At 41.2% G+C, this 15,768-nt stretch overlaps 1 protein-coding gene across 1 annotated transcript; it reads right to left on the bottom strand.

Moving 5' to 3' along the window:
* Window positions 1–9: 9 nt before the first annotated feature.
* Window positions 10–15,599, bottom strand: HEXB (hexosaminidase subunit beta). The gene is made up of 14 exons (XM_031609320.2): window positions 15,254–15,599; window positions 15,020–15,171; window positions 12,318–12,383; window positions 11,524–11,570; window positions 11,201–11,311; window positions 9,071–9,172; window positions 8,618–8,747; window positions 5,886–6,066; window positions 4,740–4,826; window positions 4,081–4,153; window positions 3,261–3,435; window positions 2,379–2,469; window positions 2,068–2,172; window positions 10–195 (listed from the first exon to the last, which is right to left on the bottom strand). Exons 1-14 carry the CDS (start codon window positions 15,544–15,546, stop codon window positions 132–134), a joined length of 1,677 nt encoding a protein of 558 aa, XP_031465180.1. The 5' UTR covers window positions 15,547–15,599; the 3' UTR covers window positions 10–131.
* Window positions 15,600–15,768: the final 169 nt, after the last annotated feature.

The following is a 15,768-nucleotide window of genomic DNA, read 5'->3' as shown; positions in this document are numbered from 1 at the left end:
ACTCCAACAAGCATGTGAAATACCTTTATTTTAAAAGTGAAGATGTTTTTGGTTCAACAATCAAACCACATGTATGCATCTATGCATCTTCAGAGGCACTTCAGGTTGCTGAATGGAGGTATCCAAAGCAGTCACTGCCATCTTGCTTCATGGGGACAATAGCCAACAAAAAGAGGCTCAGCTGCTATGCCTCTGCTGTTAAAATAAAGTCAAGTATGTATGAATAAATCAAATAATGGGCAAGTGGTTTAGGAAGGAACAGAGATAAGGGCAGCCAGTTTTAATCTGCTTTATGTAAACAAAATGGACTGCCTACTTAGAGAGTGAAAAAAGGGGCCTATTCTGTAGATTGCATTTGGGTTACTAAGCCAAGTACAGTAGCCTTGTTTCAGTTGAACCTACCAGAATACTAGAAAATGAGTTGAAAAGCCAATGGTCTTCCTGTTCTGTAAAACCTATTGCTTTTAAGATGAGTGATAAATATGAAAACTCAAGAAAGTTAACACTGCACATTCTACTCTCAGGCTAACATTTCCTTCACATGCAGCTCTGATTATGTCATTTTCATTCAACTCATCACTACAGGAAGCTGAGTTCAGATCTGAATGGAAGCTACTGCTTTTATAGTACAATTTCAGTAGCAGTAATCTTTCCCTTAGATTAGATGACTATTGTTCTTCCACTGACTGTGATCTAGCTGTTAGAAAGTTTCTGCCTGTCCCTTCATTCTCTGCCTAATCTGCATAATCTGATACATACATCAAGCCAGAGCTGTTTTATTTGGAACGGCACCTCAGCCTGCTGGAACCACCATCTTCTGCATATACATATTCCATGTACAAAAACAGTATCAGGGACATGTTTGCCCACTTTCTAAATTTTTGTAACAGTTCAGTTAATAAAATCAGCTCTTTGAGGTTCAAACAAAAGTCAGGAAATCTCATGGAAGGTCCAGTGAAAGGCAGTGTAACTGTTGACAGAAGGAATGATCGTTTAACCAATGGAAACGGGATGGTTTCTCTACCATCCTTCTAGCTTAAAGCCTACATAAAAGCAGTACTTTTAAAGAGAACATGTCTTTAACGTGAGGTTTTTTTTCCTAACAGTCAGTATTCAGCATGAGTTTGTGTGTCAACAAAACACGTGCTGAGGTACCTACAGGAATCTGGAGAGAGTGTTTGAATTTTGGGTGCTGACTGTAATTGCCATGTATCCCATCCTCTAAAAACCTCATCTGAATATATCTCAAAATCCTTCCTCTCATGGTTGGAATTTTCTATGGTTTGTTATGGACTACTATAAAACTAAATGGCCTGCTCATTCTTGCTGTAGACCAATTGCAGCAACATTTGAGCAGTCATAAACTGCTTTCTGGCTGTGTACTTTTAGAAGTGGAGTCGCACTGAAACAGAAGACCCGGAACTGACTCATTTCTACAACCACAAATATACAAAGACAGCACTAGCAACAAACAAGCAGTAAATTGTCTACACATTTTTTGAGCAAGAACTGCAGTGAACAACCTATTATGAACTGATATAGTCTGTGGTAGTTTAAAAAACTTTAATTCAACAGGGACTCCAGATCCACCCTTTCACTCCCTACATTAAGGCAATACCTGAAAGAACAGGTCATTCAAGCCCACCTCTCATACAAGAAGCTCCATTTGATTACCTCTGGCAACAATTACCTATTTCTAATAACTAAAAAAATCAGTCTGTTTTTTCTCCTGTCTGTGTACTCCTCACGTATGCCCTTTAATATCCTTCATAGTCTGAAATAAGTCAGTCATGGAGTATGTTTTTTCTTTAGAAGAAAGCAGAACAGAGATAAGTTCTAGCATTTCAGTAAAGAGGGTTCATGGTTTTGAGAATGTTAACTGCAAGAATTTTTTGAACTCCTGACTTAATGTAACTGTTTTTCCCCTTCTGAGGACACCAAAACACTTGGGATGATATTTATATGATCAGACTAGTCTGCCAGCTTTCATTCATTTTATGCCTGTACTTTAACTCCACTGGCTCTAAGGCATGAGAGCCACAGGCTTACTAGAACCACTGATCTTACCTGAGCATGCGGCATCGATGGTTAGACAGTCTTTTATAGGCATCCTCCAAGTTGGTCACATTTCTGCTGCTCCAGAGTCTTTCCCCTACAGCACTTGCCCGAGGCCTGTGAAGATATATTGAGTTTTAGAGGGATACAGTCTACAACCAAAAATGAATAAAAGTTTTAAGTACCAGGTCTTTTACCAGGAGCATCAATTTTTAAAGCTGCTTAGGGTCAGTATAAACTCTAGCACTGTTACCACTAACATACAGTACTGTTTGATTAATTCATTCTTCTTGTAGCTTTCTAAAATATAAAGAAGTTCATACCATAATCTTGGTGTGAGGTTTGTGGCATCCACGTATTCTCCCCATAGGCAAGCTTCTCCACCTATTAGGAGTCTTTTCTGTTTTTCAGATCCTGTATTCAAAGCAGAAAGTTAGAATTTCTATTTGTCCAGGACATGGGCATGTATCACAATTATTTTTTTCTTCAATACTCAGGACTGCTCTTCAGCTGTTACTTATTTTTTATCAAATAACATACCTGTCCTGAGCACAAACTTAGCATTTTGGTGGTAGAATGTAAGAATGACTAGCCCATTTGCCTGGATAACACATCTCCCTTCTGTGGCAGAAAAGCTTAGAACTTTTATTTTCAATTGTTTAGACACACTTCAGGGATTCAAGTTTTCATTCAAACTGCTCCCTCTACTACACACAGAACGTTTCTTGAAGAAGCTGTAGAACTCAGAAGTTCTCCCCAGTACTCTGCATAAAAAGAAAGCCTGGGAAATGGCAAAAATTCTGACTATCAGCTTCAGCCAGAGGGAGAGAATATACCTTTTTCTTTAACAGTCTAACTTTCTATGAGGTTGCTTCAAAATACAAGTTCATTGTCCACCATCAGGTGTTTTGTGTTGTCCCTAAAGCATGACACGTCTGTTCATGCCGTCCAGCTTCCTGTCTCACACACGCACCAGTGCCACATGTTGGAGGAACTAATGCTTTTCATTTGAGAAATAGGAAGTTGCAATTTTTTTTTCACTTGTTTGTCAGCCACAACTCTGGAAAATGCTGAAGACCTTTGATTATAGGGTATTTGATCATACCAACTGCATGCATCTCTGAATAGCCTTATCTATTCAATTTATGCCTTATTTTGAACCAAATACATTCACACACAGATCATATATAAAAAAAGTAACAAACCAGGGAAGTTAAGTGGTTCAACGCGGTAGTATTTTGTCCAGTCTTGTCCATAACTAATGTAGTCCAAATACCAGGGAGCTGCAAGGATAGCAGTGAACCCTGCTCTAGTGACACGGCTCAGTTCGTGTGCATAGTTATTTGCCATCCACACTTCAACTACAGTGTCTGGTTTCAGCTAGAAGAGAAAAATAAAAATAATTTTTAAAAAAATCAACATGAAAGACAATCCTAATTACTGTTGACAGGAAAAAAAAACAATAACAGATTTCAAAACTTGAGGGGGGCATTTTGCTTCGAAAAGGAGCACAGTGGAAGCTAACTTTTGGCACTGTTTTCTTTCCTAGTCTAAAACTAATAATCTGTTAGTTTTAAACACAGTTCACACTGAAGTGAAGTACAGATTGTACACAGTCTGTTCCCTGAGATGGCTGCTACATGCACCAGTGACTTGACAACTTCAAAAAAGCTGAGCACCTGGTGTTACCAGTCTAGGTGTGCTGTTACCTGGAAAACTTAAAGTATATAAGAAGGCAGAGAAACTTTTCTACTCTTTACTCATGCTCTACATTAAGTGATATTATCTACTCCTACCTTGAAGAAAGTGCAGCAATGCTGCTGTTCTTGTTTCACCTATTTTACCTATTAGATAAATGGTAATTCCCAATTAGGCTACACACCTTTGTGCACTTACTGGTATTGTCCACAGATTTCCTTTAAACACTTACAGGACACAACCAAAACTACTTAATAGTCTATTTTGGAAGCCTCCCATGATATTGTGCTGTTTTATGAGAGTATCCTATTTACTTTTCCATCTTACCTCTGCATTGTTATCAAACACTTCCTGCCAGACCATGTATCCTTTGTTATAGGAGGAAACAATATCCAAAATCCTAGGATTTAGAAATAAGATCATGCCTGTGAACTTCAAGCAGCTCAAACACAGACACCTAACGCAGCAGTATTTCCTACTCTAATGCATACTGCACCTTTTTGTTCCTAAGGGACCTAAAGAATCCAGACTTCTCTCATTTTGCCTTCAATGTTCTTTCTAGAAGAACATACGTATAAGGAAATGCATGTACATTAACACAGACTTCAGTACAAACTGACAGTAACTCAGAAAGATGTTGAAATGTATGCCACTTAAGAAAAATCAATAAACGTCTGCAAAAACCTTTTGATTTTTTCTCCCCACCTTGTTTACTGACATTTCAGTACACCTAGTTTAAAAATACCCAATACATTCAGAGTGTGTTTAAAACAAACCTACACATATCCTTGTTGTGTCCCACATTTTAAAGATGTAAACTCTATATTCAGTGTAAAAATAGGAAAGAAACTGGGATGTACCCCATGCATGGGAATTTTTGAAAACTATATATAATACAGTCTAAAAAATTACATATCTGCACCCTGACATCCCCCTCAGATAGCAAGTGTGAAAAGCTGGGCAGGAATTAAAAATTAAGCACATACTTCTGAACATAGTATGATTCCAGTTTAGCATAGTCAATGCCAAATCCTTGCTTCTTCATGAAATCTTTCACTTCAGGGTTAGATTTCCTTGAACAGAAAAAAATAAATCAGAATAATTATTTTTTGTATGTTTTAAACCTGATTTCCCAATTAGTTTTATCCACACACAGTATATTAAGAAGATGCTTTAGACATGTCACAGCCTTAAATGCACAGCAGAGCAGAAGTAGCAGAATAATACGATTTCGGTATTTTTAAACCAAATTTAATCATGATTTGAAACAAAGCCAATAGTCTTAATACTCTTGGAAAGCTACTGGAGTTCCTGCCCTCAAGCAGCTTCTGGCAGGGTTCGTCAAGCTTCTAAGAGCTCTGGGGTTCCTGGCGCCTCTGTCATTTTGTGGGAAAACTGCCAGCAGGTCTGGAAACTAAGCAGTCAAAGAGCACCAGGGTATCTGCAGGAGTTACATTAAGAATCAAATTTGAAAAGAACTACCTTAAAGCAAACAAACACTTTGTACTGAAACATTTGACAGAATTTATCTCCACTTCAAAAATTAAAGCAGTTCTGAGTGTTCAGATTTGTTTCTTCAAGAGAATCCACAAATACTAACTAGGATCAATTTGAATGCTAATCCTATTACATCAGCTCTGAACTCTGTATTATTATTAGTTACTCCATCAGAAAGATTTAAAAATAGCCCAAATCCACAACTTGAAGAACTGTATTAATGTATGCACTATTTGTAATGTAAGCACCAAAGAGTCAGTACTGTAATTCTTAACATTAACAGATTTTCTATTAAAAATGGGCTCAATGAAAAGGACTGGTTTTGCTTTAACACAAAGCACTTCAGCATTAATGATCTTCTATAGTGCTTAACTCCCCAAATTTTTCTCCCTTCTGAATGGTTAGTTTTCGTAAAGAAATCCTTTAGAATATCCCAACACGCACACAAATGGTCAGAGTAAAATTCTGCACAACTGTAACTCCTACAGCACTTGCTTGTTGAAAATGCTCCACCTGTAAATTCTTACAGAAGCAGGAGAACAGAGTATCTTTGGGATAAGCAGAGAAAAACCATCTCACAACTGATGGATTTTTTAAGAGGCACTGGCTATTTATTTTTTGAACTGTGACCATACCAGCAATTGAAGCTCACTTCATCTCCTCCCAGATGGATGTAGGCATCAGGAAATACACTGCTGATTTCTTTGAATAATGTAGCCATGAAGTCGTAAGTTGAATTCAAAATGGGATTTACAGGTCCAAAGGATCCACTTGGTTGTTCTCCACTGTAACAAGGGGTGAGAAGATCTTTTTGACCTAATAGAAACAATTAATAGAGGATATTCAGTCCCATACTGGCATGCTACCTCTGCTAGCAGGAAGTAGTTCACTCTTATTACAGAGGTTAATATTAATTACTAAAGTGCTCATCTATTCCATACAAAATTGAATAGAGGTAAGATGAAACAATTTTGCCCAAAGCTGAAGAACCTTCTAACTGAAAATGAAGACTCTAACTTTTAAACTTCTGATTTAAAACCACAAATTTATAGAACATACTCCACTACCTAGAAAGCAACTCCTGGATGACTACTTGAACAACAAAGCTTTATAGATTTAGGAAATATGCCAATTAGAAGGAAGCAGGGTCTGTGGTGAAAGAACAAGGGGAAATAGCTTCAAGCTTAGGCTGAATACAAGAACGAATCTTTTACAGTGTGGGTGAGGCACTGGAATATGTTGCCCAGAGTTGTCGTTGATGCTCCATCCCTGGAGGCTTTCAAGGCCAGACTGGATCAGTTGGCCTTGCACAAGCTGATCGAGTTGTGCATGTCCTTGTTCACTGCAGGGGAGTTGAACTCAATGATGCCCCTTCCAACTGTAAGAACTCTATGATTCCTATATTCAGTTTACAGAGTTGCAGCAGCAGCAGCACCTTCCCAGCTGCATGTTTTCTACTCCAAGTATATTCACCCAAGCAGAGTGCTAATAATACACTGCTTCACCTACTCCTCTTGCATGACTTTAGGCCTCCTTCCAATACTTTGAATTTAGATGTAGGGAAAACACAGTTGTAATTCTCAGGTTCATGAGCAAATCCAGCTTGAGTTATATTAAAAAGCTATCATACAAGAAACTATCAGGACCAGCTCATTAAAGACAAGTGAGCTGAATCTTGTTCTTCATATGACTACAGGGCAGTTCAGCTTCCTCTAGGCAAGCCACTGGCAAGAGCCTGGCTTTTGTTAATCACAGAATCATAGAACAGTTTGGGATGGAAGGGATCTTTAAGATCATTTAGTTCCAACCCCCTGTTATAGGCAGAGACACCTCCCACTAGACTAGTTTGCTCAAAGCCCCATCCAGCCTGGCATTGAATGCTACCAGGGAGGGGGCATCCACAGTCTCACCGGGCAATCTGTTCCAGTGTCTCACCACCCCCACAGTAAGGAATTTCCTCCTGATATCTAGTCTAAGTCCAATTCCCCTCATCCTGTCGCTACATGGCCTTATAAAAAGTCCCTCCCCAGCTTTCCTGTAGGCCTCCTTCAGGTACTGGAAGGACACTATCAAGTCTCCTCTGAGCCTTATCTTCTCCGGGCTGAAGAGCCCCAGATCTCTCAGTCTGTCCTCGTAGAGGAGGTGCTCCAGCCCTCTGATCATCTTTGCGGCCCTCCTCTAGACCTGCTCCAACAATTCCATGTCCTCCTTGTGTTGGTGGCACCAGAACTGGACGCAGTGCTCCAGGTGGGGGTCTCACAAAAGCAGAGTAGAGGGGCAAAATCACCTCCCTTGACCTGCTGGTCACGCTTCTCTTGATGTAAGCCAGGATATGGTTGGCGTTCTGGGCTGCAAGGGCACATTACAGGCTCATCTTTTATCAACTGACACCCCCAAATCCTTCTTCTCAGGGCTGCTCTCAAGCCATTCTCCATCCAACCTGTATCTGTGTTTGAGACTTCCCAACCCAGGTGCAGGACCTTGCACTTGGCCTTGTTGAACTTCATGAGGTTGACATGGGCCCACATCTCAAGCCTGCCCAGGGCCCTTTGGATGGCATCCCCTAATGCTTCATAACAAAGACTACATAAGATGAAAGATTCAGAAAAATTGTTTACCAGTTCAACTTCTGTGTTGCTCATTTCCTTCTCATGTAAAGTAAGTGAGAAAGAGCCTGAGGCAGCTTCCAATGCTCTGGCTGCATTTCCCACAGGATGAGCACAAGACTCATCTTGTAGCTTAAAGGGACTAGAAAATGTATACTATTCTCCATTTAGCCAAAACCTCTGCAGCTTAACTGCAGCCCATACATCTTGAATCAAGGCACAAGGTTTCCTGGTCTTTGAGTACATGTAATCACCGTAACTCTGGACTCTATCAAGAAAAATATTACTACTTTGAAATCTATAAAACAGAATAAAGTAAGCATCCAACTTTGCTACCATTTATACATGAGCAGAGCATGTCTTCATTAGTGAACAGAAATATCAGCCACTCTGAAAGAGAAAATATCTCCAGGGACAGCAGCTCACTGTTTCTAGCCTCTGCCTTATTACTCTAAACTCAAGATGGCTGTATGGGGTGAAAAAATCAATATGAAACCGAAGCAGATAGAACGTACTTAGCCTTTGCACACACATCCAGCACAGGAAATGACTGCTCAGTTTGAGCTTCCTCCATTCACTTTCGCTTCTCTCGCCTAAGGTTTTGACCACTGCTGATTCTTTCCCTTGCTCACCTCTTTCCAAATGCCTTTCAAAGTACTTCAAAAGCAGTTTTTAGCAAGCCCGCTTACTTTCATATAGGAATATTATGCTGCACTTTACTCATCACAATCTTTTAGTCATTAATACTTTCTTTGACATACCTTTTCCCCAAGACTGTGTGTGTCCTGGGGTATCAAACTCTGGGATAACTCTAATGCCTCTTAATCGGGCATACTCAATCACCAGACGGACATCAGTAGGAGTATAGACGTGGTTATAAGAGTAAGCCCCCTGTGAAGTATACATATTTAGAGAAAGTTTACGTAACATTATACCATTAGGTTTTTTAGTAGATAAGTGTTATTTATTTTTTTATACAAAGAAGTAAATTTGACTTTTCTTCCTTCTTTTCATCACTGATTCTGAAACAAAGAACCCTCGTAACATTACAGTCATTATTAATGCAAATATACAGATGATGGTGTGAAACTTCGTTTCACAATAGGCCAAGGGAGATATAATTAACTATTTATAGGTTCTTGTGTCTACATTTGGTTTTCATGAAATATGTTAGATTTCTGCCCTCCCACCGTACTCCAAAGATGTCTACTCACCTTGTTACTAAGCTCGGGAAAAGAAATACTCTGGTAAGGAAATGACTGATCATCTACTATATGCCAGTGGAGAACATTGAACTTGTTAAAAGCCATAGCATCCTGTAATGAACAATGCATTATTTAATTTGAGCATTTTAGTCTCACTGAAAATCTATGCAAAAAAGAGGTCTTGTCCCAGTATACTCTGCATGCCTAGCTCAATGACTAAATGAAAGCAAAAGCATACCATTTTTCAACTTAGAAGTAAACAGCTATAAATTCTTGTGAATTTTTTCCACTTCTCAACACATCTGGTTGATTGTCTAAAAACGATCAGCTATTTCAGCTTATAGGAAAGCTTACATTTTTCTACTTAAATACTTTATACTTGAAAACTAAATTCCTGCTATTGATTACATCTTCATGTGACAATAACCTCCTCAGAATGCATTTCAAATGCAGGCAAAATAAACTATGCATTTTTCAGTCAATATAGTGTCAGTGCTTCTATTTTGTTAACTGTATGTTATGAATATAAATGTAAACACATTTATTATAGAATCATAACTCCAGATGGGCACTTACACACATACTGTGGGCTACATACGTTTATCAGTCACTGAAGTGCTGTGTGCTGGAAGAATTTGTACTCTTCTGGGACAAATAATTGGAACACAGTTGCTTCGAATTGCTTGCAAAATCCATCTTTTCCCCTCTTTTTTCATCCAAGCTGAATTTTCTGAAGCAACTTAATTACTGCTTGTCTTCATGCATCTCCGACTCACACCTTTCCACATAAAAATTACACTTCCTGATCCTCCCTCAACCTCTACCTCCCAATGCTCTTCCTTGTGATACAGCACAGTAGTCAGACACAAACAGGAAATGTACTTAAACAGCTGCCTTAAGCATCTAATTACCGTATGTCAGTGAAGGGATTACTGCTGCTTTTTATTAGGCTAGTCTGGATTCGAGCAGCCACAGAGGAGGAAAAGCACACTTTTTCTTAAACTGGTAAAATGGCATAAAACATAGCTGAACCACAGACATAATTTAAGGAAAGAAAATGGAAGAGCAACAGTTACAAACACTTAAAAAAATGAATAGAAACTCAAGTCTCAAAAGTCAAGTTACACTTCAGGCATACATCTGTTCTTTCAGAAAAGACAACAAATATTGACACAGGAACTACCTGAATAGCTGGAACATTCTCAGTTGTATGAGACTATCCACACAAACCTAATTGCTGAGCATGGAATGATATTACAGGTAAAAACAAGTTGTAAATACTCATGGAGGGGCTAGCTCCAAGTGCAGTTCAAGGACAACCTCAGAAATAAAGGCTGGTTTTACCTGCACTCTGTTTTTGCCCACCTAAGCCTGCTCTGCAAAGTTCTGGAACACAGAAGGGAAGTATCTAAGAAAAATTCATCCTGGAAAAACAGACAAGACAGGAAACTGCATATTCCCTCATTCAAAGGCTCCTCCACTTCAACCAAACAAGACGTGCCACAAGTACTTTAAGAGAAAATATGGCAGTACAAAGTAAGAAAACCCACAGTTTCTGGTGCTGAATTAGACAAATCTCTGACCTTCTCATCAAGTGAGAGTGAGAATACGCATTTCTTATTCTTCATAAGCTCTTCATAGAAATTTTACTACCTTCTCTTTTTTTTTTTTTTTTAAAGTTGTGAAAAAAATCAGCTCACAATGAACATACTAGAATTTGCCTCTGTTTGTACCTCATTACTGAATCACTCCTAGCAATTTAATGATTGGTTACATGGTTGTTTAAAATACTGTAGTCTTACTGCAACCACTGGCACTTGAATTAGTGATTGCAGGGTCTCCCCTATAATGCTTGCAAAACATGCTTCCAGGAAATACCTATACTGGTTTAGGCAGCAGCAAACACCAAAAACCCAAGGTGCACAAAATCACAGCCTCCTTGATGAACTGCAAGTCACTCCATCTGCTCACTCAATTCATATCCAGAACACACTCTGACCTCCACTTAGAAAAGTTCACCCTGTCCTTTTAGATGTTAGCCAGGTTCTCATTTCATACCAAAATCAGTTGCTACCTACTTCAGAGAACAAAATACAATAAGAAGTCTTTCTTATTCATGATACGTGACAGTCCACTTACCAGGTTTGTGAGAATAGATTTCAATGGCAAATAGTGCCTTGAAGTGTCAAGTAAGATTCCTCTGTGTGCAAACCTTGGGAAGTCATAGATTTCAGATTCATTGATAAGAAACTATAAAAATGAGATTTGAGAATTAGAATTCCCATTTTATGTTCATCATTACAAACATGAAATATTTCTCAGTTTGTTAACAGCTTTTCAAACATTATTTTCTGGAAAAGTAGTTAATGAAACTTGCAGATCTACTGTTCCTTGAAAAATACCTAATAAAGAATGTGGCTGTCTGTTACCAGATTGTGTTTTTAGTTAACATCTATACTTACACTTCCATAATCATCCTCGTGAACCAACTGACTGAAGGTTTCCAAACCTGGAAAAATCAAAGAAAGGAATCTGGAGTACAGCCCACTGTTATGCCTTAAAGTTTTAGTTAAAACAGGACCCAAATTATTTACAGCAAGAAAGAATGCCTTACTACTGAGTTTCTTTCTTGTTATCACAATCACCTTTGCTGCATAAGCAAAAAAGTTAACAAAATATCAAAGAGAGAACAGTTCAAACTCTCCATTATACACAAACACCGAATATTATTATCATCACTCAGACATACCAAATTAATCTATGACAGAATGATTGTGACAGAGAGTAAGGTAGGAATGTCTGGTGTTATCATGCATATATTCCTGTCATTTCTAGAACAGGTGAAGTTTCCAATTCAGCATTAAAAAATTGCTAATTTAAATACTGTTTAAGAAAAGCAGACTGAGACTTCAGCATCACAGTCTTCTTGGTGGTGACCTGCACGTTGTTATTAGTGCAGTCACAGTACAATCTGTTGACACTATAGATCAGAGAAATTTTTAGCACTTGGTTGGCCTGGGTGATTTTAAATAAAGCAAGCATGCAGTTATGGTTTGCCACTGAATCTGGGATAGAATACACAGACTGAGGGAGTGTACAGTGCACATTTTGGTACCTATAGGTCCTCAAGCCCAAGTCTGCCTCCCATGAAGGACTGAATGAGGGCAAGCCTCAGTGGTCAGTTGGTTCCTACTCTGCTATGCAGTCTGTATAACCTTAGAACAAAAACAGCTCTGTATGGAAAGCATCAGCTTACCTCTTAAAGCTCCCCATACCTCATCTGCTTTCAGTATAGCCACAGGCTCAGTTACAGTTAAATGATCTAAAGAGAGGAAAAGAGAGTTATTTCTCGAGAAGGCAAGGATTGCTAGGATATTATCAGGCAGTAAGATATTCAAGATTTCCCACCCCCCTCCTTTTTTTTTTTTTGTACTTTTTCTTTGTAATTCAAACAAATGCTCTCTTTAATGGTGATACTATGCAGATATTTTTCATATGTGCTCCTGGAATAATGCAAGCTCCCAGACAGAAGCCATAGTTAATAAGATGCTAAAACAAAAATGGCTCTGAAAAATGATGATGTTAAATTTTGAACAGTGGCTGGAATACCAGCTATTTTAGCTTAATTGATTTTTTACACACATTAAATGATGCTTTTGCATTTAGTAAGCAGGCAATGAGGTTGAGTAACTAAGCCAGACACAACCACAGAAATGCACTTCTCCTTTTAAACTTATTTTAGATGCATTATGCTTACAGATTACTTTTTTTAGTGATATTGCTTATAAAGGTCTAATTACAAAGTAACAAAATGAAGAAAGTATTTAGTTTTCCATTTTAACCTAAAGACAATTCTGTATGTATTGAAAGTTTGGGGAAAGAAACAGAAGATAGATACAATTTCTATGTGTTTTTTGGGGCTCTTTTTTTTTTTTGCTTTATTTTTTTCTTTTAATGGTAAACCGTAGGCCAGCCAGTGATCTGCTTCTGAGACAGCAACTGTTTTTCTCAACATATATCTTAAATGAATGCAATGCAACAAGTTTTGCAAGGATAAACCGAACCATTTACACGAAAAGGTAAGAAGTCAGCAGGGAGGAGGGCAGGTAACCTGTATTTTTATTAGGTAGCTATACCCTCATCACAGAATCATAGAATGGCTTAGGTTAGAGGGGACCTTAAAGATTATCTAGTTGCAACCCCCTGCCATGGGCAGGATTGCCACATGCTGGATCATGCTGCCCAGAGTCCCATCCAGCCCAATCTTGAACACCCTCAGGGACTGGGGCATCCACAACCTCTCTGGGCAGCCTGTGCCAGTGCCTCACCACCCTCTGAGTAAAAGATTTCTTCCTAACATCTTATCTAAATCTCCCCTCTTTTAATTTCAAGCCGTTCTTCTTTGTCCTATTGGTATCAACTGCACATAAAGTCAGTTCTCCTCCTGCCTGTAAGCTCCCTTCAAGTACTCATAGGCCACAGTAAGGTCTCCTGGAGACTTCTCTTCTCCAAGCTGAACAAGCCCAACTCCCTCATCCTTTCTTCATAGAAGAGGTGCTCTATCATTCTGTTCATCTTCATGGCCCTCCTCTGGACCTGCTCGAGCAGCTCTGCATCCTTCCTGTACTGGGGGCCAATCCCCTCCCTCTTCCTGCTGGCCATCCCTCTTTTGATCCATTTCAGGATAACAATGGCTTTCCGGGCTACAGGAGAGACCTGCTGGTCTTTCTTTGCAGGGCTGTTCTCAGTGAGTTCTTCTCACAGGCTGTACTCATATTTGGGAATGCCTCAATCCAAGTGCAAAACCTTGCACTTGGCCTTGTTAAACATCATTACATTCTCATGTGCCACCTCTTACACTATGAGATAACCACTAAACCATGCCATTTCTGTTTAGGAAAAAAAAAAAAAAAAAAACCAACAACAAACAACCAAACTGCTCAATGCAGCAAGTGAATAATTTCCTTACAGAACAGAAGAATCAGCTTTCATTAAGAAGTGAAGTTCACACACTGTCCAAAGTTCAGATAGTAGTAAAGTAGTGTATCCTGACCATGGTAAAAAAATTCTGAAGCATTAATGATTTTTTCACACATTTCCAGAGGGTGCTGGAACAGGTTGCCCAAGGAGACTGTGGAACCCCCATGCCTGGAGGCATTCAAGGCCAGGCTGGATATGGCTCCGGGCAGCCTGGTCTGGTGGTTGGTGACCCTGGATATAGCAGCGGGATTGAAACTAGATGATCATTGTGGTCCTTTTCAACCCAAGTCATTCTATGATTTTGCTGTTGTATCTCATTTACACAGAAATGTGTGGCAAATCTGCACACTAAAACTGCACTACTTGACTACATGTACGGAAAGGACTAGGCAAATTTAATATCAATACATTCTTTAACAAGTCTGGTAGAATTACTTCTGCTGCAGATGTATGACTTAAGATTAAAAGGATCTTTTCTGAAGGACCTGTATCCTGGATACCACATAACTGCACAGACTGTCACAGAAGATTACCTCAGAAGAGAACTCGGCAAGCCGAACACACTGATTCCTGTGATAACTGTGATAAGAAACTTCTTTAGTGGTTAGGAGTCGATTTTAGAGTGTTTCTCCAATCTGGATGTCAGCCATGGAGAATCAGAGCAGGACAAATCCAACGTAATCATCGCGTTTTTAATCCTGCCTTGTATGTGTTGACAGAACAAAAGCGTTCTTACAGCCCTGCAGGACGCAGGGGAAGCAGCTCAGCTGCTCCTTCACCCAGCACTTCATGCCGAGATCACAGACTATGCCACCGAGCGATGTCACGACTTGGCGTGGTCTCAATTTCACAACCAGGTGACTAGCTAAGCGCTGTCCTCACGAGCCTTCGTGAGCCCATTAATTCCAGGGGAGAAAAAAAATAATAAAATCACCGTCTGGCTTCTGCGCTGCCTGACCACAACGCCGCGGTACTCACAGGCCTCGTTAGACGCGAGGTGCGGGAAGCCGTCACAGCCGGGCTCCGGGGAGGCGATCACCACCTGCAGCTGCGACAGCTCCCCTCGCGCAGACGGCGACGCTCGGTGCGGCTTCCTCCAGCCGGAGCGTCCGAACACGTACTCGTAGTACCTGCGGGGAGCGCGGAGCTCAGGGAGCCGCCGCCGCTGCCGGAGCCCGCCCGCCGCCCCGCCGGCCCGCCGCCTGCCCTCACCTGCGGAAGGCGTCCTGCAGGAGGCCGCAGGCCGGCCCCGCCGAGGAGCCGGCGCCGTGTACCACCTGGAAGCGCTCGGGGGCCAGCTGCAGCCGGAGACGGGACGTGCGGAGCGACTGCGGCAGCGGCCACAGCGAGTCCTCGGGGACGGCGTCCGACCCCGTCCCCCATTCGGACGGCGCCGGCTGCGGGTCGGGGGGCGGCTCTCCGCGGCCGAAGCCGGCGCCCAGCAGCACGGCGGGCACGAGGAGCAGCCCCGCGAGCAGCCCGGCTACTCCCATGGCTCTGCCCATAGCGCTGCCGCCGGCGGAGGCCCCGCCGACTGAGCCCGCCGCCCCGCCTCCGCCATCACGGGACCTCCGCACCGCCCTCCGCTCCGCCCCACGGCGGGGCGAGCCGCGCCTCGCGGCGCCAACGGCCGCGCCTGGGCCGGGCGTGCGGGTGGCGGGGGGCGTGTGGCCGGGGGGGTGCAGCCTGCGGCCAGCATGGTTCGCGTGTGTGCTGACGATTCCAGC

This window comes from Phasianus colchicus, chromosome Z, assembly GCF_987193195.1.
Source record: "Phasianus colchicus chromosome Z, bPhaCol1.hap1.1, whole genome shotgun sequence".
In the NCBI taxonomy this organism is placed as follows: Eukaryota; Metazoa; Chordata; class Aves; order Galliformes; family Phasianidae; genus Phasianus; species Phasianus colchicus.
Note: the sequence above shows the minus strand (reverse complement) of the source record. Positions and strands in the feature narration are given on the sequence as shown.